The sequence below is a fragment of the Tachypleus tridentatus genome, chromosome 7 (assembly GCF_004210375.1).
Source record: "Tachypleus tridentatus isolate NWPU-2018 chromosome 7, ASM421037v1, whole genome shotgun sequence".
NCBI lineage: Eukaryota > Metazoa > Arthropoda > Merostomata > Xiphosura > Limulidae > Tachypleus > Tachypleus tridentatus.
The window spans coordinates 44,478,490-44,505,353 of NC_134831.1; the positions used below are offsets into that span (position 1 = coordinate 44,478,490).

General features: G+C 34.1%; 1 protein-coding gene across 2 annotated transcripts in view; it reads left to right on the forward strand.

Moving 5' to 3' along the window:
• LOC143255558 (uncharacterized) overlaps positions 1-10,724 on the forward strand; it is a 47,308-nt gene extending 36,584 nt beyond the window's left edge. For both annotated transcript variants that reach the window (XM_076511394.1, XM_076511395.1), the window contains 3 exons: positions 1,155-3,275; positions 7,819-7,851; positions 8,202-10,724. In XM_076511394.1, the coding sequence (XP_076367509.1) occupies positions 1,155-3,275; positions 7,819-7,851; positions 8,202-8,257 (2,210 nt within the window). In that variant the 3' untranslated portion in view covers positions 8,258-10,724. The remainder of the gene's footprint in view (positions 1-1,154; positions 3,276-7,818; positions 7,852-8,201) is intronic.
• Positions 10,725-26,864: the final 16,140 nt, after the last annotated feature.

Consider the following 26,864-nt stretch of genomic DNA (forward strand, 5'->3'; position numbering starts at 1 on the left):
ATTGAAGTTGTAATTTGTGTATGATTTTTCTGGAGCCATTTTCTTTATCAGTTGTTTTTGTGGAAACAAATAAGCATATTCAGTGGAGATGGAAGCTGAAAAGAAAATTCTTTCCCATATGCCATGAAAAACTTTGCTACAATTTCCAAAAGTAAACATTGGAGTTTGCTTGGCTAGCGGCAAACACTTTGTAACTCAGGCTTGATAGATCAGTGACATATTAGAACTAGCAAAGCTTCCTATTGTCATATTTTTTTCAAATTATATTATTGCTGAAAGCCTGAAAATGCACAAAAATTGCCATGAATTATGAAAAGTCTATTTTAAATTATTTATTATTTTAATAAACATCATATTAAAATAATGAAATGTCCTGTTTAATGTTTTTTCGTTATTGTTATTAATCCCCAAATATAGGAGATACACAACATACAGTTAGTTCTTAATATTAATTCTATGCAGATAAAGTTAAAATTGACTAGTTTTCTTGTAATTGTAACCAAACTTCTATCCTCCTACACCTCTTCCTTCAGCTTGTGGAGCTGACCATTGTCATAGGCAGCAATTTTGGAGTGGTCAGACCATCACCATAGCTAAACAATATAAAATATGCTGTGTACAAATCATGCCGGAATAATTTTTAAAACTTAATGGTATGAGATTGAATCTTGAGCCATTCCAATTACTTTTACTGCTTTCAAATAACATAATGTATTTCATGTGTGCCATGAAAAAATGGTAAAGCCATGGCCTTACTGCTTCCTACAATCCTGTTGATTGTGCACTCAGCTGTGCTTGCTGTTAATATCCATAATGTAGGACTTTTTTTATTCAGATTATCACTTCTGGCATGCTATCAAGGAAATTTATGACATTGTTCTGTTTTCTCTTGGTCAAATTTATGTTATGTCCAAAATTTTAGTAACTAACATTTTTTGTAATATTGTTTTGACTTTTCTCAATTAAACATCCAAATTAAATTTCCAAGCTTTTACTAAAAACAAGACAAATTGTTTTTAAAATTTTTGTAATATTAAATTTATCACTTTTTTTTATAACAATTGCTATATGAAAATTATCTGATGATTTGTGTATAAATGCTAGATGTAATTTTCCTGATTCTAACTGTTCTCTTTCCTGTTTGATTTTTTTAGAAGAAACCAGAAGTTTTTTTCAAGATATTAATGGAAATCCTAGCTTTCGAAGTGAAAACTTTCTCACTACTTTTCATCCGTCCAAACGAGACAAAATATCCAATTGCATAGATTCGTTGCTTCCCAAACAAGATAAAACATTATCAAAGTTGAAAAGTAAACGTTCCAAACTGAACACTGAAAATAATAATGTTGTTCTGGCTGAAAGTATTGCTGGTTATAGAGGTCATGAACCTGTTGATTCACTTGTGGCATATATCACAGGAAATACTGATCCTGTTCCAAATTCTGACATTTTGCATCCTAAGCCTGTTTTTGGTTGTCTTGATGTTGAACAAAAGAGAGAGAAGATTGTTAATAAAGATTATAAAAATTTAACAAACAATAAAGACCTGTTTGTGGATTCTACCAAGAAAAAACATCTTGGTGTGGATGAAAACAATCATATTGACAATGAAGAACATAAACAAGTTCTAACTGATCAGTGTGGAAACTTGTTAAACATTCCATATTCAAACTGTGCTAAAGAGCTAGTAACTCAAGATGCACATGTTGTTTCTTCTGTCTCCGTTGAAGATCAGCCATGTGTAAAGTATTCTGGTAATGTAGAAGCTGAACTAAACAGAGTTGCTGTTACAAGTTTCTCATCAGGTTTAGATACAAGTGGTAGACAAGAATTGTCAAGTTTTGTCAAAGACTTCTATTCAGTAACTGAAGGACATTCAGAATTGATAGAGGATTCAGATTTTCATGTAGTTAAAAAGAAACGTAAAAAATATCGCCAGACAAAAAAGTTTCTCTCAAGTTTTCGACGCTACAATTATGTAGCTGGAGAAAGCAGGGAAAGAGACTGTAACTCTGACCAAACTGCTAGAAACAATTCACTAACATTAAACTTGCCAATTTCACAACAGGGGTCAGATAAGCCAGACCACACGTGTTGGAAACATGCTAGTAGTGTTCCTCATTCCGAGCACTCCTCTCCTGAAAATTCTGATTTGGATAGTGTCCACTCTTTGCCCATTCATATCTCGCCAACCCTGAACTCAACTGTTGTTCCATCCTTTTCATTATCTAGTTCACATGCTTCGTATGCTGAAATTGCTCGTTTATCCTCCAGTAATAAATCAAAACTAAATAGTATTCCTGCAAACAAGAGTATGAATTCCTACCTCTTACCAGAAGTACATTCACAGAAAAGTTGTAAACTTGGTCCTCAGGTGTCAGAGAATGTTGGTCTTGAGCTAAATTTTGGTGTTGAACTAAGCATTCTGAATAGTACCTCAGTTTATCCCCTAACTCATAGTGAACAAGCTCAATTCTCCTCAAACAGTAATGTATCAAATTTAGAAAAAACATCAGAACTGAAACCTAATAAAATAGTGGACAAGGTAACTTCAAATGCAACTGATAATCTCTTTGGAAAGGATAAAAAAAGAGAGAAGATAGAAACTACAATCATAGATGGAATACCTCAAATATATTCCAGTAGTATGACAGTAAAACATACTAATCTTTCTTCTGGACCTGTAGTTTTAGGTTTTTCAGAGAACAATGATGTGACCAAAACAAAAGAGTCCTCAAACATTGATGGATGTTCTTTAAATAAAACAATGGCTATACGTAAGATTATGAAAAAAGTAAAAAAACTTGACTTAAATGGCCGAAAACAACAGTTTTCAGAAGAAATGTCGCATAACCTGCCTGTAATTATCATGGACAATTGCCTTCCTTCGGGTAATGTCTGTGGACTGACCTTTGGATTTGAAATCAATGAATTGCTTGTTCAAATGGCCTTAGATAAGGCTACTAACCAGGATGGAATTATAAAAAGTGAAGATACAACTGTTGAAAAACTATCCAAAGCAGGAGATCCCAGTCACAATCCTCTTGAAGCTCAGAACTTGCAGAAACAAGTGCCTGTGAACTCAATACATTCATTGCCTAACCATGACATTTCACAATCCACCTATGATGAGGCAAGCTCCCCAGGTCAGGTCACCATACCTTCAGTACCATGTAAGCAAGATCCAATTTCTGGTCCATCTCCTCAGTGGATAGAGCCTCAAGAAAATCCAAAGTGTTTTAATTATGACCAAATTGTTAGTTTCTTTGGTTTAGGTAAGTAGAATAAAACAATTTTATCCTAAAGTGTGCATGTCATAATGTTTCATAGAGTCGCATTGACAATTCAGACTACTTTGTTATCAATGTGTAAAAATAAACTTGCCATCAAAATGTAATTAACAAATCAAATTTTAATATTATAATAAGAAAATATTTTCAAAAATCCTCAGTCTATCCTAGTATGAGAATTGAAATTTTGTCTGATTTTCCCTCTATCATCCCTTTCTGACGTATGAAATTTAATGTAAGTTACTTGTTATAGCATAAATATTATTAATGGTCAGTGTAATTTTTTTCACCTTTCAATGTTCTTTCTTTATTTACAGAGGCATAAAACCAAAATTCAAATCCACTTGCCACATCCACCTGTCAAATCCTTTTTGGTTTTTACAAATTAACAATAATTCTGTGACATAATTTATAACCAATAGAAATTTGGAAATATGGAGTTTTATTTTATCAACTGCTTTATTATGTTATGTTGTTTTCAGTACAGAATATTGTTTATTTTAATTTTCAGTTTGGAAGTTTATCTTGCAGCATTCAGATAATGAAGTTTAGGGAAATATATAAAGCTCTTATGACATGGAAAGCCAGTTAAATTATAGTTGTTATAGGACAGGGGTCACCAAACGTTTTTCACAGGGGGCCAGATTACTTGGGGAATGAGAAGTGCGGGTCGCATAATCATTATGTTCAATACTCATAAGCTAGAACGAAAGCTCTCTGTAAAAGACTTAACACTAAGTTTAGGATGCCACATTAGCCATGTGGGAGTAGCATGCAATAAACACATATAATAAAAAACAAACAGAAATACAACCAACATTTTTATTTACCAAAAGGTTATCAAAGAAGGTGACATTAGCAAAAACAATTGTCACATCACGCATAGTGAGTACATATCTGTATTTCACTAAACCGCAAAAAAGTTAGTAAGATTTATGAAATTGGCATTTGGCTTTCAAAATATCTTCAATGTTCAGTTTTGAATTGCTGCATGCAGTCATTATAATTGCTTTCAAATGTTCATCAGTCAACCTTGCTCAATGTACCGACTTCACATACTTCATTTTTGAAAATGCTTGTTCACAGACATAAGTTGTTCCGAACACTGATGCCATACCAGATGCAAACTGCTTCAGCTTTGGAAAATCATCTTCAGGTATGCAGCTGTAAAATTCAATAAGTTGCCCCTCTTTGTGTTTTGCTTTCAACAAGTCATTTCCTTGCAAATCGATGACCTCCAGCTGAAGTTCCACTGGCACATCATCAATGACACAATCAAAAGCATTCTGAAAAAGGAGAATGTCATTTTCGATTCTGTCGAGATCCGAAAATCTCTCTAAAAATGCTTATTTAAATCACCAATAATCTTTTTCTGAAACTGAATGCAATATGAACTACTGTTTTATTAATTTATGTCAATAAGTTTGGTATAAAACTAGCTTATAATTCAGATTTTAGAATTATACAATAGTTAATTGTTTAATCTAAAAGTATATATTAAAAGAGTATACTTAAGTATTGATGTTTGTCCCATGATATGTTTATCGCAGCACTGGTTTAAATTGTATGGTTTTGATGTCAGAATACTAAGTCTATAATTTTGTATGAATTAGGAACTCAAATTACAGTTATTGACAAGGTGGAAAATAAAATAAGAACTTCGTTTCTTTTCTGTTTGTTGAGACGTGGCATATGTTCTGTCCATTTTTGGAAATGGTCTGTTATATACATTTACTTCAATATATGATCTGAATAATCATTTGAAAGTTCAGAATTTCCCCTTAGTTATTTTCTTAAGCATTTTAGTTCTTGGAAACCATCTCATTCTTTCAGACCAAAATGTCAAGTAGACAAGTTGTCTTTAGTCTGCTCAAAATTACATACTTTTATAGATAAAATACAGCTTAGTTATTAAGCTTGATAAATTATTGTGGAATTCTATGGTTTTAGTGTAGCTATTTATGATTTTTTTTTATTTAAATGTATATATGAAACAAATTTTCATACCCTCCTGGAAAATTTGAAAAGGCTTAGCAACCTACATCAAACAGTAACTGAGTACAGAGGTCACAACTGTGCTTTAAGAAAAAAAGTTTATGAACTGATTTGTAAATAGTAGTAATCTATGTACAAATAAAATTGAAATGTGACTGTAGTCCAGTAAAGCAAACACTAAAGGTCAGTTTTATATCTTTGAATGTGGTAATACAAGTGCATGTGACTTCCATCATTGTAACTTCTGTATTGTTAGCCAGGCACAATTGAAAGTCAGTATAAGAAATCTATGTATATATATTATAATCATAAAGTTTTAAGCCATAAACAAAACACATTAAAATTAAACAAAATATGCTGCATATTTTGTAGCTTGTACCCCAGGATCTTTTTAAAAATATGCAGCATATTTTGTTTAATTTTAATGTTTTGTTTATGGCTTAAAACTTTATGATTATAATATAATTAATCAGAAGTTGGAATTTGCTGTTTTTAATGCAGTCCTTTCTCATTATTTTGTTTACTTATTTGGCTTCATTTAAATGTATTTATTTAATTTCACTAAAATATATATAGACACGTGCGTGCACATGTATAATGTTATGAGATTTAAGCTATTCAGACTAAATATTTGTGTTTTTATGTTATAATATATTGTCATTCTAGAACAAAAAACAATAGTTATGGTAGAGAAAATAACAGACAAAACATAATGTTTTACTGAAATCAAATCTTTGAACTAAAGTATTTAGAAGGTTTTGGAAATTACACAAATATTTAAGATTTTTGTGATGAGGAGTGATTTTGAATCATAACATGAAAATCACTTTGTGCTTAGATTAGTAGCAAAACAGAATTTAAATTTTCACAAATGAATTTTTAATAAAAATGTTTAACTAAAAAAATTTATATATATATATATATTCAAACAAATGACATTGAAATCTTTACGAAAAGTTGACTAAATTTTATGAAGATACACATACTGCATAAAAAGTTATGGCATAAGTTTTTAACTTTATATTATACTGAGCACATCACAAAAGGGTTAATAAATAAAAATTATTTGATGTATTTAGTACAATCAGTATGAAAATTTAGGTTTAGTAAATGCTTAATTGGCAACTAACAGAAGAAATGAAAGCAAAAGTGAATACTATATTTCATGGTTTTCATGTATATATTTTATTTATTATTATTATAAAAGTAACGAAAATGTAAAACTTGGAAACTATTTAGGGTAATAAGGTTAGATTAGATAAGATAATGGATAAACAATAATTCTCCATAATTTGTTCTCATGGGTAATTCATGAGTTATGTCATTCAGTATGCTAACTTGACTTACTCATTCACCAAGTAATTTACAACTTGTAAGGCAAGAGTGTCAGACATGGTTCAAAGGACAGTAAAACAAAATTTAAGTATAAACAGATGTATACTGTTATAAGACTTGCTCTACATAGTATAAAAACAAATGGAGTTTCAAGCTACAATATTTAGTCATTCTACAAAGAAAAAAAAAGGCAATTTAGCTTTATTTCTTTTTTTTATAGATAATTATAAATTTTAATAAAAAAAGACATTTGATATTTAGGGGGTTTTAAAGGTTACTCAAACAAAATTTTCAGATGAAGAAATGTTTTTGATCTTAACATCAAAATCACTTTGCACTTAACACTCTGATTCTTCCATCCCCTCTATACTCATGGATATGCTGTAGTAAAAATATCAATTAAACATTGTGTTTTCTCTATAAAAGACTCGTAATGTTGACTGAAAGCTTGCAAAATTGTTGTGAAGGTACACATAACGCATTAAAAGTTATAGTATAAAAACTGATGCTTACGTTGGGGTTACATGGTAAATTTAATTTACCAACTCTGTATGAAAATAAAATTTAGCTACCATGAGCACACCTTATGAGAGAAGAGAAATAGCTGTACATGTTACATGTAATGAAAGTAAATTGCTTCAAACTTCTAGAAATGCTACTCTGACTAATAATTGCAACCAAGCATTCTGAATTCCAAGGAATCAAGAAAAAATTGTAAGCCTTGTACAAAATATTATTAATTTATTGTTTATTTTATTAAAGAAAGGTACTACATGTAATAATAGATTTGGTATGAAAAACCCTTTTCATAATGATCTCTGGAAATAAAATAGTGGGTGTGCCACATATGCCACAGTGGTAAGCAAACATTTAAAATGTTTAGTGATTAAATAGTAAATATGTTTTGAAATTTTGATTTGGCATTCCAGTATTTTATTAATAGATATTAGACAATACAGACTTTGTCTTTTAAGGAAAACTATATCTGCTTGATTTCACTAGCCATTTTTAAGCTAGAGTAAAATTAATTTTGAGTACTTTATAATTTCTGAAAGCTAGACCTAATTGATGTTATAGAATATTGGCACTTTTTGCTTTCACTTAAACACTTTTTTTGTATGTTTTTCATGTTGTTTATACTGGATACACTTGTGTGATTTTGTAATTGAAAAGTATATGTATTTTTATTTTTCTATAGCTTGGGAGAATGTACAAAAAGAATACCAGAAAGGTGAGAATTTTGTAATCATGGTTAATATTTATCATCCTTAATTTACACTTAGTTCTGTTGCTTACTAGTTTGTCTTGATGTGCTGTATTATTGCAAGAGACTTAATTTTTATCTGCTGAAACAATTTTAAACACCTATAGAAATGTGTAATGAAAACAGAAAACCTGACACAATTAGTTGAACAATGAAGCAAAATAAGCATAGAAAATCAAAATATCACTATATGTGAACTTACAATATATTTTGTAGCATAATTTTTGTTGTTGTTGTATATTAATCCTTAAATGTTCATTATTTTGTGAGAATTTTAGGTATAAAATACTTTTCATAACTTGTTATTGATCTTGCAGATGCTTCAGATGATAACAGAGCAGCTTGTAATAAAATCAAGTACTACAGCAAATAGTGTGGTTAGTGTGTGGAGGTTGTGTGTTTGTTGCTAGTGTTTAAGTATTGTGTTCCTGCTATGTTGAAGAGGACATCCCAGCATACATCCTTCTTTAGCACATCCTATGTGCATCAAATATGTTTCATCTCATTGAAAATTGCCATGAATCATTGACATGCTGACTTGAAGAAGGTGTTTGTTTTTTTTAGTCATCCCAAAGACAAGATCTCCACATGCAAGTGCACTTGATTCATTTATCATTTTCAGATAAATTTCAAAGATATTAGTCCTTTTGCTTGTCATTCCTGGAGGTGTTATATTCTGTTAATGTATGTTCTTCAACTTCTTGCAGCAGTTCATGTATCTTGAAGAAACATGGGTTGGGAATTTTCCTCCTTTACAATATTTGTGATCCTTATGATTTCTTTGTCATAATGGCTTTTGAAGAAATGAACAATTTTATGAATAATTTAATTAAAAATAAATGCTTTACCATAGGAAGAGAGTTAGTTCCTGTCCCCCCCCCCTCTTTCTTTTTTTTCTCTCTCTTTACTGTGATCAGTATTTGGAGGAGTTTGCTTCACTCTTTAATGATTGAGAAGAAATACTAGAGTTGTAGCAAATATTTTCTTTTCTGAGACCCCAAAATACAGCATGCTAACGTATATCTCAAGTCATTTTAACTATGTTGTAACATAACTTCAGACTGTGGAAAATGTTGGTTTCATAAATAGATCAGAAGAGAAATCTTAAAAGTTAGCAGATCTGTAATAGGGGGAAAACAATTTTGAGGACATAAACTAAGAAACTATAACATTCTTATATTTTAGTATTTAAAATTTCAAGTCTTCTGTTTTCAAAAGAAAAATTGAGTAACTCAAGGGTACTAATATATTGGTTAAGTAATATGTTTAGGTAAATAAAGGTTCTTGGAATTTTACATTTTAAAGCACTACTACACTACTAAAGTTTAGGTTGAGAGTAACTACTGTTTGAATACATGTGTTTTTGTATATATCTCTTTTCCTTTTCCATATTGCCAACAAAGAAAAATTACAATTATTTTGCTTGAAAATATTGCAAAATTACGTTGTTTTTTTTAACTTGTACACACAGATGCCAGCATTTGCATTTCTTTAAATAAATTCCAGTAGGGGTTGATACTTCCTAATTTATAAATTTTTTAAAAGTTTTGTTATTATATTTAGGAATTCATTTGGTTGCAGAATTAAAATTGCTCTATTACTTGTAGGATTTATGAAATTATTGTAATTTTTATTATGAAATTACTTCTCAGCATCCAACAAGTATGGTTTTTCAAACTAAAGTGTTGTGCAGGATAGGGAGTATATGAGGGATTGCTTCATGAAGTTTTGCTTGTTGAAATATGATAGTAAGAGAAGTAGCAAAACAAATTTTCTCTTTTTCTGGGTCCTGTTGTAGAAGTTTGTAGCCAGTTAACATTTTTTCCATTGAAGTCCAAACCACTGTTTTTTGGCCTAGTACCTCTTATGACTTTGTAAACTGAATAGTAACAATACTGAACTAAGTAATCGTTACGTTTCAAACAGTAAACCATCGAATATCAGAAATGTTAGCAGAGGAACAGTTTATTATCTGATTGATGTATTACATGAAGAAAATAATGCAATTTGAGCCAGACCCACAGTTTATTTGCAGCAAATACGTTTATTACTGTTTTGATTGGGTGATAAATTTTATTTCCTTCTAACAGTATATATTAATAAACAGTGCTTAATAAAACTAATTAAAATCTTGTGCTGAAGGTAACTTGATTTGTCCAGTTATAAAACAAAGGAAAAATGTGGCTTAATTTTTACTCTAAAGAAATGACAATTATAACATTCTTAGAGTAGTCTTAATGTAATGGGAAATATTCCCTGCAATCTTTATCACATGTGTTTGTTTCTGAGGGAAAAACTTTTCTGGTTAGTTATGAAATTGATGATGGTTAACTTGTTAATGACCCAGAAAATTTTAAACTCTCTTCTCAAAATTAGGGCAGTTTTACTTTGGTACTTACTGCAGCAATAGTGATACTATTGCTACTTCCCTCATGAGACAGAAATTTCAATTTGAAAAAAGCCTGGATTGGTTGAAACTTTGTATTTATCAAGTATTCTTAGGAAATACAAACTGAGGTAGAAGTGTTAGGAAAATGTCTTAATTTGGAATGCACATAAGTGTTTTAATACAATAAATGACTGAGATTTTGTTTTCATGATAAAATGTGCATTTCAGTCAACAAGAACTTGGCCACTTACACAAATCAAAAAGATTTAAATTTAGGTGTTTTTGTAAAGATAAAAATAAAAGTTCTGCTATTGAGAACAATCTATTTAACCCTAAAACTCATAAAACTTTTTATAAGGTTTCAAACACTCTTGGATGGCATTTTTATTATTGTCAACTGCATTCCTGATGTAAAAATAAAAAGTGATATAAATAAACAGTTGTCAAATCATGTTTCATTATGTGTATTAGTAAACTGTACCTTGGTATTATCATAAGAAATAATAAATTGATAATTTGTTGGAAGGTATGTAAACAAACTTGTAATTTTTCAAGTTTCAGAGTTTAGAAGAAGGTTATTTTTTGTTATTTCTTCAGACATAAATGTTTCTCAATTACTGGTTTTATTTGTAGCCAGTAAATGCTCTTGTGAAGTCTTGCCTTCTTGATATGAACTCTTTTAACAAGAATAGTCTTTTATTAAAATGTTCCAAGAGAAACCTAAATTGCATTTGAATCTTTCAAAAACAATTTGCTAGACTTAATAAAATTATCTCAACTAGTTGATGGCACCTATTAAGGAAACATAAATTATATAAAGGACAGTGTTAGATAATGTTCCCCTTTTTTCTTATTAAATTCCTTATGACCTTATCAGATGCTAATTCTATACCCTGCATTGTGGAAAGTACTAATTGGCTCATTTAAGTGATTAAGTACTTATGTTTTTTAGATTAAAAGCCAAAAAGTTTATAAATAACTTGGAAATTTGTCCTATTCTTTTTTTTTTTGTATGTATACAATCCTAAAACAGTATAGCCATTGTACACTGTGGTAGTTTTCAGTTACCATATTGACAATTATTGTAATCGAGCTAGCCAATTCTAGGTTGTTGATGCCAAAACTTTGTAGAATTGAAAAAGTATCCTATCTCAGGGTTTTTTTTTAAAGTCACTTTTCAGTTGAAACTCCTAAAACAAAATAGCCCAAGTACACTGTTGAACAGTTTCCAATTAATTGATTAATTAATGTTATTGAACTATTCAACCCTGGGTGATGGTTGCTAAAACACACACACACACACACTGGACATTTTGCTGAAATTTTGATAAGAATCATGAATATTATTTTTTTTAGAAATATCTTAATGAAAAAATTGTCAGCTAATCTTCTAATAAAAAAAGAACATTAACTCTCAATATCTGTAATGTTATATGGTGATTACTACAGCTGCATGGTCCTCAGTTTGGAGTGACAGCTTACTGAAATGACCAGAACTATGAATACAGGTTTGGTTAAACTTAGCATGTCTTTGTGGCTGTGTCTGAAGGATCAGTAAATCATGAACCTTATTCAGTGTGTCTGGTTAGCAAAATACTTATGTAACTAGTATGGAGTAGGGGTTCAGTTGATTTACCTGTGCTATTTTCTTGTGGGCATAAAAGATTTTTCATGATGCTTGTTGTAAATTCTTGCAGTTTATGGAATGAGATTATTGAGATATTTCTTAACAGTATAGATTATATGAAAGTGTGTTATAATCTCAACATGTCAAAATTTGATTCCAGCAATACATTCTAATAGGTGGAAAAGAAATATGAACCAAACTAGGAAAAACTGAGAAAATGGCTGGTTGGTTCATCTTGGGTAGGATCCATTCTCGATCTTTATAGTTTTTTTCATGAGCATATGTGAAATAATTGGGTAGTTACTTCATAACTACAGGAAATCTTATGATGATTCCTATTGCAGATGATGCAATTCCTATGAAATTTTTCCATTGGCATTAAAATCAACTTAAGTTCCAAGCAGATCAAGAGACAAACTAGTTTTTCCACACAGTTTCATGAACTTGTATAATAGTGAGGATGGGAACAACTCTATAGCACATCACATGCAGTCAGACTAATAGAAAATAGCAGTAATGATTGCACTGTCATATGTTATTAGTTGCTTAACTGCATTGGCATTTTTTTGTTTACTTGCTCGTAACACATACAGCAACCAGTTGTTCTATTGGCTACTACCTAATCTTTAGAAGGCTTAGCAAAGATATCTAGCTTCTAGCAAGTGTTGCATTTGACCATCAATTTCATGCTGTGTTGGGTAAACTTGTCTGCAATTATATGGCTCTTATAAGTTACCAGATGCCAAAAACATGGTCTTGGGAAAGAGTCAGGTGGCAGAAGAAATAAGACAGAAGCATCACAAGACAATCCTCTTGTAGAAACTTGTTACAGTCATACAGCTAACTGACTACTAAACTTAAGTGGTATTTAACTTGGATGGGGTTCCAAAATACTAACAAATAAATAACTTGGAAATTCGACTCGTATTAGGAGACGGATCTTTCATTGAGCACATTAACATATCTATGCTTTATCAGATAAGATTTTAATATCTTGGCTGAATTATATGTAAGTTGGTGAATGAAAAGTTGTTGAATGTATATATCAAAAACAGACAAGGAGAAGATGAGCTAGTAAGGTAAACAGTATTAACATATCTGGTGTTGAGATCTCTTTGTAAGTGATATGACCAGATTTTTAATGCAGGCTACAAGTGAGAAGTGTCCATGCAGATGGAATTAAGAGATCTTATAACAGTTGATAGTAAAATAACGTAGATACCTACCTATAATCAGTGGATTTGTAACAATGACTAACTCAAAGTGTAAAATGTCTCAAAAATTGATTGTTTTGTGTCACTTGCTGTACAGTGCATCTGGCTAGTGAGAGGAATCCCCATAATAGGTGTTGATTTCTTGGTTAGATGGCTTAATTAAATTGAGACAGTTGGAGATGAGTATCATATGGAGATACTAAAAAATAAATGTTATTTACGGGATGGAAAAGATAGGGCCTGCACTAGTGATTTGTAATGAACATAACTTTCTTGACGTAGTTCGTATGACTTAATTCTCAGAAAAAAAAGATTAATTCCACACAACCATAGAGTAGTAGAACAGGACGAAAGCTGTATGTTGTCGAATGGAGTTAGAAGCATCACAACATTTCACACTGTAATTTGGCACTACCTCAGTTTTGGACAGCTTATAAATGTTTGGCGTGACCATGTAGATCAGTCTTGCACCATATGGAGTTAATTGCACATGGCCAACAATTATTTTGAGTATTGCAAACTGGGTACTTCAAAGTAAAGTCATCATTAACTTGCAATACATTTCATTTCTGGTTAAAGGTAAAAAAATTAGTTTGACAAGAGAAAATTTACTAGCTAATACTTTGCATTAAACTTCAATTGAAGTTTTAATGCTCATACTAACAGACTTTAGAATTTATTTTTTTTACCTCAAGTGAGTTTCTCATCATCGTTAACTACACTAAACCAATTTTCTGTATCTCAGACTCAGTTTTCTAAGAAGAAATTAAATTTTAAGATTGCTTAATATGTACCATCCAAGCTGTTATTACACCAATTTTTGAGGTATATATCATCAATACCAGCGGCTGTACTGAAGAAACAACATTCGTGCAAATGGATACCCATCTGACTTCAACGTTTGAATTAGTAAAAAAAACGAAGACATCAAATATTTAAAAATGTCAGATGACCGAAAACCTAAGAAAAAGTTTCTCAAGGATGAAAATTTTAAGAATATAGTAGTAGAAAAGGAAGAAACATTTGATATCAAAGAAAAGAACTTTTCTATTCATAGTGCTGTGTTTACTGAATTTCATCTTGTAACCTTCATTGAAACTTCTGTTTCATTCACAGTTCTAAGAACCTACGAGTGGATGCTAAAAAGTGTAATATCTGACATTTAGTTCCAATGTGACATTTTGCCCAAAATTAGGGGTCATTGGCCTGTCTAGCTACTATTTATAACAATAGTATGGTGTGAATTAGATTAAGTGAAATTTAATTATCATTAAAAACATCTCTTATGGTTCCTATAAGTACCTTGATACCTGAAATTACTGCCTTACCAGCCAAATAAATAACATGATCCTGAGCACCAGTGTTTTTAAGGATAACTGAACTAGTATAACTTGCGTGCCTAACGTTCGTGAAAAGTGTCAAAACTTACCTAATTTGTTTTACAAGTAATTTCTCTTTTTATAAAAATTACATGATTTGGATGTTGTAATTTTTCTTAACTGAGAATGAATTTCTGATAGGTACTTATCTCCTCTCATATAATGGCTTTTCTCATAAAGTGCTGCCTTTTATATACATGAATATCTTTCATATCACTAGCCTTGATACTTCCATTTACCCCACGTGTTTAACTTCTTACAGCTACACTTGTGAAGACTTAGGTTGGCTGGTCCAGCTCTAATCCAACACCAGATTATCAAGGCAGTGATAGCATAAGGAGTCCAAGCCAGTGATGAACTGCATATTTGTGGATCATCTCTAGTCCATAGCCAGACAGTATTTGGTATTGTACCTAAATTCTGTAGTAGGAGGAATGTTTACACCATCAGAACACCACTGCCCAACTCTAAATTGAACAAAATGAGCACACCCAAGAGGATGCCTCCTTGGTTCACCACTGCTCTGGTTAGAACCTGGTAATTGGTAAAGATTTTCACAATCCACTCGAAGAGGGAGGGGAAAATATAGTGGGGAGTCCAGAAGAACACAACACTATATAAAGTGCAATAGGTATCAATGCAACCTTACTTTTAAAAGCCAGCCCAGTCCCAGTTTATTCAGCCAGGATTGGACGAATGGGCAAGTATCCTAACACTGTTTTATTCATGATAGTCCATACGTTGGTACACTCTAGGACAGATATAGTTATGATGAAAATCATCGTGAGGATAAACTGACTAGTGATCTTGTGGGACACCCAATTTTAACATTGGTGTTATAGACCAGAAAAGCTATACATTGAATATTTATAAATTAGTATATCTGGATAGACGCCACTCACGAGGGAACATAATCCAACATGTACATTTGTGATCCTGAAAGGGAAATAAATATGAACTCACCCACCCACAATTCAACCAAGATGTTGAGAATGGAAACAGTGGAATTTGATATGTAGATGAGGACGAAATAACCACGTGATAAAGGTAATAGAAGATGAGTATATTAAGTGTGATCTACATACCAGCCCAAATGATTTCCTACGATGGTCAACGGAAATTGGTAACCAGGGAAAAGGAGAGGTGTTGTACCTGATGAAAGAGCACTTGGAAAAAATGTTTGGAATTAAAAGAATAAGCTGGTGTAAAAGTGATAGGGGAAATGTGGTGGTTAAAGGGTTCCAATGGATGAACTAGAGGAAGAATCTGTGCGAGCGACGTAACATTTAAGAGCATGAACAGGACAGAAGAGATGATCTGGATCAGAGCAAGAATATAAATGGGAAATAGCAATAAATGTGATATCACCTTCATGAGCAACTGACATCTTAGGAAAACTGATCTAGATACAGGAAAATACGGGTATGTTGAGAAAAGATCTAATTAACGACGATGACAGGCAAAAGAAGCAACAATTAAGACTTAGGAAAAAATGGTGCAGGAAAGAGGTGGACATAGGTTAGATAGGAAGAAAAGTAAGGGCATGGAAGACAATAGTGACGTTTAAATCAAGAAGTGGTGGAGGATGAAGAAATGAAATAAAAGGGAGAGAAAATACGCGGTGAAAACAGGAAAAATGGAAAGTATTGAACAAGGGTGCATCGTGGCAGATAATGGTAGAAATGAAAAACATTGTCGAAAAGACACATAAAAATTCAGACAAATTAGGAACAGTAGGACATGATGCAACAAGAAGAAACTGACATTAAATGAGTTACATAATGGAAAGATTCAGGAAAGATGGATAGTTATATAGGTAATGGTGGTACCCATCCTAACTGAAGGCTTCCACTGCCAAAGCCAAGGTATGTGGGAATGGAGACCAAAAAAGTGTAACTGAACATTGAGATGAGTGGCAAATACATCCATGAATACCCATTGATCACATAGACATCAAAATATCTAAGAATCGAGGTACCATTCTTTGAGGAAAACTTTGTCAAGATGAGACTTGATCTGCAATAAGATTCAGAGCGCCCTGGAATGTGAACCCCAAGCAGGTGTGTTCAATGTGAGTGGGCACACCACAGCCAAGAAGAATACTTATAATGTCTGGAAAAAAATACAACAGATGCTCCTTGTCTATTGATATGCAAGATAGTGGTTGAATTGTTAGAATGGGTCATTCCCAGTTGCAGCACCCATTGAAGAGTGTGAATGTGACGCGACTAAAGAGAGTGAGGTCTTCCATGGAAGACTAAGTCTCTAAAAGAGAAAGAACCTCAGGTGCAGTAAGAAGAGAGGATTGAACCATGAGAACTTTTATCTCCATTACCCACAAATGAAACGGAGAAGGCTGGATCTGACTGAGACGAGTTGAAAAACATCCCAAGTTGATAAGGTATTGGTTCAGATGAAGGGAGGATTTCTCCAACTTGGCAAGCCAACTCACCTGAGCCACTTCTCAAAGAAGCAACTGAATGTTCTTGTGAGATATCTAATGGGAGGTAACTAATAGCAGCCTGTTATGCATGTAATGGTAGAGCTGAAACTACAGAATGTGTGTATAAATAAGTTGACCAAAGGTCATGACCACCTGACAAAATATGTAAGATGTAGATGCTAGACCAAATGGCAAAACACAAAATTAATAAACATGGTTAACATCTGGATGTTGGGGAAATAGGAGTGTGAAGGTATGAATCTGTGAAATTTGCCTTCATCATTCAAAGACCCAGGGTAAATTCCCAACAAAGAGTGAGGAAGGACTCCATGGTGAAATGAGTAAGGTCGAGAAAACAATCGACCCAGAAATGGTCTATAGCAGGATACTTGTCCCTGATCTTAGAAACGATTAATAAACAAGAATAGAATCCTGGAGAAGTATATCTAACAGGTTCTTAAATACTCCAGAGAAATTCTAACAATAGGATCCTAAGTAGGGGGAAGGAAAGAGATATGATGTGGGGATAGAGGGGGAGTTGAGAAATTGGAGAGAAAGAACACCTAAAACACCCAGGGATCTGAGATTTCATAAATGCACAAATTTGGCCAACTGTATGTTTTGCCCTTGCCAGAATCTACAAGATAATCATCAGTATATTGGTTGTAGGGGACTTGCAATGAGTAATCTGGCAGTTAGCCATCAAAACTCGGGAAAACGGAACAGACACAGGTGTGGAAGGAGAGTGGAAAACAGAAACAGGCAAAGACTACAGTAGATGACAGACCAAGGATGTAATGGAGGAGTGTTGACAGCCTCCACCTGGAACTCCAAAGATTTGGGAAGGTTTGCAGAAACTGGGCCACACAAAGGCCCCATAGATGAGTTATGGGTATACACCCATTAGTTAGAAGTGCATACCTATTCAGGATATCCAAACAATGGAGGAGACATTTTTGAAGGGAAAGAAATGAAGAAAACAATTATACTAACATAGAATACATAAAGGAGCGAGTATCTATTGGGAGGAGCAGTGGAAAACTTCGGACAAAAGATAGATAGAAGAGAGGTATCTCAGAAGAGGGGAGAAGGACAGATGAAGAGAGAATTGGAATTTTGGGAATTGGACAAAGTAAATGCAGTAAGACTATGATGAAATGCCAGAACTTGTAGAAAGTTTAATTAATTTGGGTAGTTTTATCACCCAGACTTTTGATTAATAAATATACAATTATCATTATTATTACCTGGAACATTCAATATGCATTCATGGTTTGATTATTCATATTAATCATAGTTAATAGGAACTTTGTTGGCAATATCATTTTGTGCAATTGGGGATATAATGTTAACGGTTTTGAATAAATGACTCCACAGTGATAAACATAATATCATTGATACTTACAAATATAGTGTATTTAGCCTTTAGAGACTGGATAATGCACCTTTAGTCCTCTATCACTAGATCGCAAGTTAAAATACCTTTATCTATTAAATGTTGGTTCAGAAAATATTGAAAGCTGATTTCTTAGTTTGGTTGTAGGTATTGAAAGAACAAGCCAAGGATACTGATGAAATGTTTGATCTACATGTTACCAACCAAGTCAGTATGGAGGACATGGAGCTGCACAGGTTAGGGCTGGTACATCAACTAACATAGTTCAAGAATGTAATAGTTCCATTGGGATTGATACAGATTCATACGCACCAGTAGCTAGAGTTATAGTACATTGCTTCAAGGAAGCCTTATAGACATCGTCATGGTAATTTATGTGTGGTACTGTGTAACGCCCACGTGTTAGCTGTAAACACCTGCTTGTATTATTTCTTGGATTGTGTGGTTCTGTTTTTAACTAAATACAGCTGAAAAACTTGTATAGTGTTTTTTCTTCACCTCAACTACATACCTACACACACATATATATGATATAAATTATGTATGTCTACTATCCGTTGTTGTTTATCATTAATGATATTACTAATAATTTTATAATTACTTATATATGCCATTGCTGCTCCCTAAACATGAGAGAAACTGTACTAGGTCTCCTAGATCTTCAACATCATTCATAGGTGTTATTTGGTGGCAGCAGTGCCTAATGCGTGGGACAAAAAGTACATAAAATAGATTAATAACTGGTTCAATGTTATTAAAGTGTTTGTAAGGTACACGTTGCTATTAATTATCTGTGCAGGCAATACACATTATCAACAAAACCTCAAACTCACCATTCTCTCACACTGACAGGCCATGCTTTTACAAACTTGACAATAACTTTTGACTTTCCTCACTTATCATCAACAACTAGTTTTTGATTCATCGATTTCAGAACCTAACTCGTATGGATTATACGCTATACCTTTAACTCCTTCTATCGTCATTTACACCAAATTTTCATCGCTTGCCATGCTTTTCACTTTTTCTAACTGAACTAATAATAAAGGCAGCACAACTATAATGTTGTACCTAATCCCCTAGCAACTAAATACCTAAACATTGTTAGGATGCTGTTTTTTGTAGTGTGATAAACATGATTTTTGCACAACACTATTAGTTTGTAATACTCTAACATGCTTATACTGTCAAATGTGGCTATATAACACCTACTGCCTCAAAACTTTAAATAGAACTTTGGATATTTTCACTGATGGGCTTTATTTACTTAACTGCCCTATCCTGTAAAATATTGTTGTCTGAAGAGTTGTTTTTTAATATTACATAAGAACTATATTAGATATGAATATAATTCTTTTGATTACTGCAGGGGTATTCGAGTGTATAAAATGTATAACAGCTTTATAAATAATTCTTTGTTATTAGTGCAGGTGAGAAATAGTATATTGGAATAAAAACTTGTGTCATTCTGTGCTAATTAACTGTTTCATCAGGGAAAATATATTTTGATTCAATTTCTTTTGGTATTGCTATCCATTTGTTGCATACTTGACTACGTGACTACACTCCACAAATGATACTGTGCCATCTATACTAGTGCAGTCGTCACTTTCTCAGTTGGCACTACAGTGCTTGACGTGTGTTTCCTTTGTTCTTCATGCGGTTCTTTGCCAGTTTCAACTTAAAGTTTTGAGTTAATAGTTAATTTCGGCATTTCATTTATATTTGTTTTTTTATTCATTTCTTAGATTTTTTGGAAGTAAAAGTTGAATTATGAATTCGAATTTTGCTAAGTTGGATGCTTTGACTAGTTCTTCAGTTCATTCCCTTTTTCTCCATGAATATGCACATGAGGAAGTTTTTCATCAGGGTGAGGAAAATTTGGACTCCATTTACCGGACCTGGCTTTTTTTGACCAGCTACATAATGACAGTCAGAAGTGTTTGCTAACCACACTTTTCCTACAACTTATTGATCAGGTATGTCAACTTTTACGTGCTTTCCCTTTAGCCCTTTCTTCTTCTTCCTTGTTGGGCTACAATCATCGTCCTCATTGTTATTTTATCTACACTCTTGTTCATATTCAATATTTTGTTTATCAATTATTGTCGGATGTGGGTATACCTCATCCCCTTAACTGTTGACGAGTATTCTTTTGCTTACCAAGTGCCTTGAATACTTATTTGGATTCACAATGCTTGGATCATTTCCTTTCCTCGTGAGGCTCGAATTCTGATACTTTGATTTTCTGTAATTGGTCCCATTTTCAAATAATTTGCGTTATTTTGATCACCTTCATGCGTGTTATTTTGTCATTACAATCATTATCTCAACTCTTCTGCAGTTTCCTGATCAATTCCTGACAGAACTCAGGACCTTCCTGTTGTCTAACATGGCCTGTTTGTTGGCTTTGGCGCTGTCTATCACCAGCTGCATCTTATGTTGTTGAGATATGCTGGAGTGTGATGCATTACTTATGGGGGTGCATCTCCCCTTCTTTGAGAGATTTTCTTTAAACCTCATTTCTTTGAAAACTGATCTTTCAGGGGTCGTCATGAGGCTTTAAAATCCAAGGTCAGTGTAACCAAGCTACATTTTCATAGTCCTCCCTAGCTTTCATTTGTTTCATCCTACTGTTGTTTCCAATTTTCACTTGTTTGGGTTTCTTGTGCCCTTTCTTCCTCTCCATATCTCTTACTCTACTTCAAGTATTCCCTTCCTTATGCTCGTTCTTCCTGTTCCTACAGGGATCATTATTATCATTGAAGGGATGTATTTTAAAGGGCAGGTGAATGCGAGGTTACAATGGGTTTCACCTGTCAAGGAGCTCTTCACAACAGACTGGTTTGTTTTACGGGGCCTTCAGTTTTGGTTTCCTCCCCCCTATTTTCCATTTTGGTTTCCCTTTTCTCCTTCTTCTCAGGGATAACGCCTCGTCCAGTTGTTTAGCAGAGTCGATCTGAGACACTCTCCACAAAGAAGCTATCAAATAGGTAATACCAATTCTTCTGTGATTTTTTTTCCACCAAAAGACAGGAGATTTGAAACCTATCATCAATCGGTTCCAGCTGATTACCTTTTTAGAATTCAGTGAGCTTTCCCTCAGGTATTTGGATGTCCAAATTCGATGCAACATCTGTTTATTTTCGTATTCCAATTATTCCAGAATCACATTATTATTTTTGGTTTGTCCACGAGGATGGGAGTCTTTAGTTCCAGGCACTGCTATTTGGTCTTGTTTCGACTTTTTATATGTTCTGTTGTTTGTTCTTTTGCACGTCACTTTCATTTGTTGGGCCTCTGGACTCCTCATTGCTGGTTACTGTTCGCTTTTTTCTAGGCCACTCTCTCACTCACACCCATTTTTCTTCTTTGGGAATCTACTTAGTTGGAGTTTCTCATCAATTTGGAGAAGTCTTTTCTACCCTCCACACAATATCTTATTCATTTAGGGGTTCTCGTTAATTTTTCTCAGTTGAGCCTAGTCTTTTTCACTTTGGCTTTGGGATATGGAGCAGGTAGTTGCTCAGTCACAATTTTCTCTAATTGCTCAAGAGGTGCTATCTCTTATTTACTTCGATTAAGTACACGTGTTTTCTTCAGTGGATACTTTTCGGCCAGTGGGACACCTCCCATGATCCCTGGACTATCCTTTCATCCTTCCTCCACAGATAAAGACTGACCTTGTTTGGTGGCTCGACAAGGCTCTTACCATAGTAGGGATTCAACTTCCTTTGCCTCGTCCTCGCTCTCATCTGTTCATCATTGCCTCACTGTTGAGTTGGGGCTTCCCTTTAGTCTTGGGAGTTTTCAGGTCAGTGGTACATTGAAGACACTACTTACCAACTCAATCTTTTGGAAGTTTTGTCAGTTCATCAGACTCTCAATTATTTCTTTCCATTCTTGCAGGATCAGGTGGTTATGGTTCATTCTAACAATTCCACCGTCGTCAACAATATCCACAAAGGTAGAACCAAGACCAGGTCTCTGTGTTTTCAAACATTCAACTTACTGTAATGGACATGTCATGTTCTTGGGTTTTGAATCTAGTTGCAGACTGTGTGTTCCATCCCAAGCAAGTTATTATTATGGAATGGTCCCTGCATTGTCTAGTGTTTCAGTATGTGTGTTCTCGCCTAGGAACACTACATATAGATGTATTTGCTTCTCATTAGAATGCCAAACGTTTTTTTTTTCTTTTGGTCTTCTTTACAACTCCGCTCAGCTATGGGGTTGGATATGTTCAGTTAGAATTGTGTGCTCACTCTAATCAGACTCATCTTCCAAGTAGTTTCCTGCATTGAGACCACTAATGATCGTGTATTGCTCGTTGCTCTGTATTAGTTGGCTCAGTTGTGGTTTCTTCTGCTTTGGCCCTTGCTGGTGCAACAGCCTCTGACCTTACCTCAGTCCAACAACCGAGATTGAATATGCTTCATCAACCATGATCTTCATGTGTTGCTTTTGTCCTGTCCATTATTTCCACTCAGGGACTCATCCAGTATGTAGCACCTTTGCTTATCCATATAATTCGAACTACCTCTTTGTCTGTGTATCAGAGACGTTGGTCTATCTTCATACAGTGGTCCAATCGCCATGGCTTCCATTTTTTCCCCTTATTTGTTTCAGTTCATTAACCTGGTTATTTGATCAGAAATTGTATGTGTCCAACGTTTTAGTCATTGAGCTGACTTGTTTAACACCTTCCATTTCTCCTGTTTTGATAAATCTCTCTCCTTCTCTGTTATATCACTCCTTTTATCTTGTTCGTCCACTATGCTCCTTTGTGCCTCCATATTGGGATATCAATGTGGTTCTTCGTACCCTGGCTCACTCTGCATTTGAATGCTTGTTTGTTTCTTTTGAATTTCGCACAAAGCTACTCAAGGTAGTTAGTCATCATCACCCACTGCCAACTCTTAGGCTTCTCTTTTACCAACGAATAGTGGGATTGACCATCACATTATAACACCCCACGGCTGACTTATTAATGGAATGTCATCAACTGTTTAATGTTTCTTCATACCAAGTATCCCATTTACCCATATCCTTAGCTGCTTGGATCTGTCGTCCTTTGCCATATGTGAACAACTTCCAATACTTTCGTCGTGTATTTTTTTTGTACAACATAGCAGTGTCTTCCTCAATCAGGTATAGTCTTCCACCTGTGGCGATTCTCCACATATCTGTTTCCCTTAGTCTGGGGTAGGATGACATAGTTATATCCTTTTTCTTTTGCAGTTACTTTATACTGCACTTCAGGATCCCACACAGTGACAGATGCTTTCTGTTCAAGTATAGTGGATTTTTAATTTTGTCACCGACTCTCCACATTTTTCTAATGCTCATCGTGGAGATGGGGTGTTTCTGTAAGACCACTGGCCATTTGTCTGGTGGCGTATATATATTAATATATTACTTTTAACATCAACATATATATATATATATATGTGGATCATTACTTATGAACTTCATAAGTAAAGTAGATAGTGATTTTTGCCCATGCCTAAAGACCCGTGATTCCCGCGGTTTTACTGCGTTTCCAACCTGGGAGACAGATGCATATATCCATTGCACTCTCGCTGGTGTGTCGTTCCTCCAGACTCCCCACCCTTTACTAAAATGTATATTCCTCTACTTCCTTCCTCTATTGTAGCAAAGGAATTCTTGCCACTTCAAGTTCATAGTCACTAGAGTGGTGAACCGCGGAGATTTTCCTTACGAGTTGTATTTATGCGGTAATTAGCACTTCCTAGCCATACATACTCACGAAGTGAGAAAAGGGCTATCGTTGTTATGCATCACATTATGCACTGTCGTAATATTTTCCTGGATGTTTTTGTCCGGGTTGACCACTTTTCTTGATCTTATAAACTTGTGCACGGCGCTTTTTTGTCATATTCTTTTTGTCCTCGACATAATCTGTCATATCTCGTGGATGTTTTATGTAGATTATGGCCTCAATTGAATAGAACTGTTTAAGCAACTGATTCGATGTAAAAAATTCATTTTTTGTCGTCTCATTATACTTTAGCCGCTCTCACGAAAAATATTATTAAACCATTTGAGCTAAAAATGCTAATTTGATGACAAATATTAATTTCACAAACGGTCTGATCTTACAATGTAAGACAAGTATAACAAGTAACGTTTCATAAATGTTATCAGTCATAAACTAGAAAAGAGGGGCCATATTACTAAATATGCAAAAGAAGATGTTGACCTCCTTATTTGTAATAGAATGTGTCAATGAAGAGGAAAGTATTGTTATAGGAGCAGTCAGTACTAATTTTCTGTGTATCATGTTGACCTAAGGGCTAAACCAAAATCTTCAATAAGAGCTGAGATCTAGACTATTAAAGTTATAAAGAAACCATCTGGACAACAGCTATGTTCCTCGATACCTTACGTCTATGTACTCCTCACATTTAACATAACATTCAGAAGTTTATGAACAAGAAAAAGTGCACCTCTATATGAAATAAAAATATACACAAAGAAATTTAGTTTCAAAATCTCATTGTCATCATCTCAGCCGTGTCACACTCCAGCACAGACACTTGTTTGCAACTTCTGTGGCAGAGTTTGCATAGGTTCTTATGGTCCTGAAAAGTACTTGCATTTCACTTAATGAAATTTAAGTACTGAAAAATCAGAGATGTTTTAGGAAAAGTGTTTGAAAAACAATCCAAGCAGAATTTTTACTAGCTACTGTTATAAATCCTAAAAGTTATAAATTTGCTGACATATAAATTAGTACTTTTCCATATTTTATTTTCACGTCTCTGCAATCTGTATTTACTGGTGTAGTGTCACTTATTGCTGGTTATTTATTGTATTTTCTACAACAGGGGTGTTCACTACAAAGAATTAAATTCTGTTTCAGCAGCACATATAGTCATGTGAAAAAGTTAGGACACCCTATGAAAGCCTGTTCATTTTTGTAACATTTTTGAATATATAGATACTTAATCTCAATTTTAACAATACTGAGAGATTATAGGAATATAACTAAACAATTAAAACTGAAGGACTTTTCAAGATTTTCTGTAAATGTAATTCTACAAAAAAAAATGCATATTCTAACTGAGGAAAAGGTTAGGACACCCCTACATTTATTCCTACTTAAAATGGGTCAACCTACACACAGATGTATCACACCAGGTGCAAATGATTAGAAGATCTTTACTCAGCATTTTGATTGAGGCGTGCCCTATTTCAACCTCAGACATTTAGTTTGGTGTGCTCCTGACTGTTGAAGTGAGAATGAGCACCATGGTGAGAGCAAAAGAGCTGTTTGAGGCCTTCAGAAAGAACATTGTAGCAGCTTACGAGTCTGGTAAGGGATTGAAAAAGATGTTGAAATCAGCCATTCCACTGTCCAGAAAATAGTCAACAAGTGGAGGGCTTTCAAAACAACTGCCAACATGCCCAGGTCTGGTCATCCAAGCAAGTTCACCCCAAGAGCAGATTGCAAGGTGCTAAAAGAGGTATCCAAACACCCTAACATGTCATCACGGGACCTACAGCAGGCTCTGGCTACTATTGATGTGAAAGTGCATGCCTCTACAATCAGAAAGAGACTGCACAAGTTTAACTTGCATGGGAGGTGTGCAAGGAGGAAATCTTTGCTCTCTAAGAGAAACATCAAGACCAGACTGAAGTTTGCCAGAGAGAATGTAGACAAAGACCAGGACTTCTGGAATAATGTTCTTGGGACAGATGAGTCCAAAACTGAATTATTTGGACACCAGAACAGAGGACATGTTTGGCATAAACCAAATACAGCATTCCTGGAAAAGAACCTCACACCAACTGTGAAGCATGGAGGTGGAAGTGTCATGGTTTGGGGATGCTTTGCTGCAGCAGGACCTGGACAGCTCACAATCATAGAATCCACCATGAATTCTACTGTGTATCAGAGGTTGCTTGAGGATCATGTGAGATCATCCGTATGAAAATTAAAGCCAAAGCAGAACTGGACCCTGCAACATGACAATGGCCCAAAACATTGGGTCAAAGCCCAGATCATAATCCCATTAAGATGCTGTGGGGTGACTTGAAACAGGCTGGATATGCAAGAAACCCCTCAAACATCTCACAGCTGAAAGAATTCTGCATTGAGGAGTGGGGCAAACTTTCTTCAGACCAATGTCAGAGACTGGTAGATGGCTACAAGAAGCATCTCACTGGAGTTATTTCAGCCAAAAGAGGTAACACTAGCTATTAGGGGGTAGGGTGTCCTAACTTTTACCTCAGTTAGAATATGCATTTTTGTAGAATTACATTTACAGAAGATCTTGAAAAGTCTTTTCTTCAGTTTTAATTGTTTAGTTATATTCCTATAATCTCTCAGTATTGTTGAAATCTATATATCCAAAAACGTTACAAAAATACACAGGCTTTCATACGGTGCCCTAACTTTTTCACATGCCTGTAGTATGAAGTCATGAGTTTTCTCAGTAAACGAATAAACTGCTGGATTTTAAAAACATTGATCTGATATTATGTCTATAAAAACAGCAAAAGGTT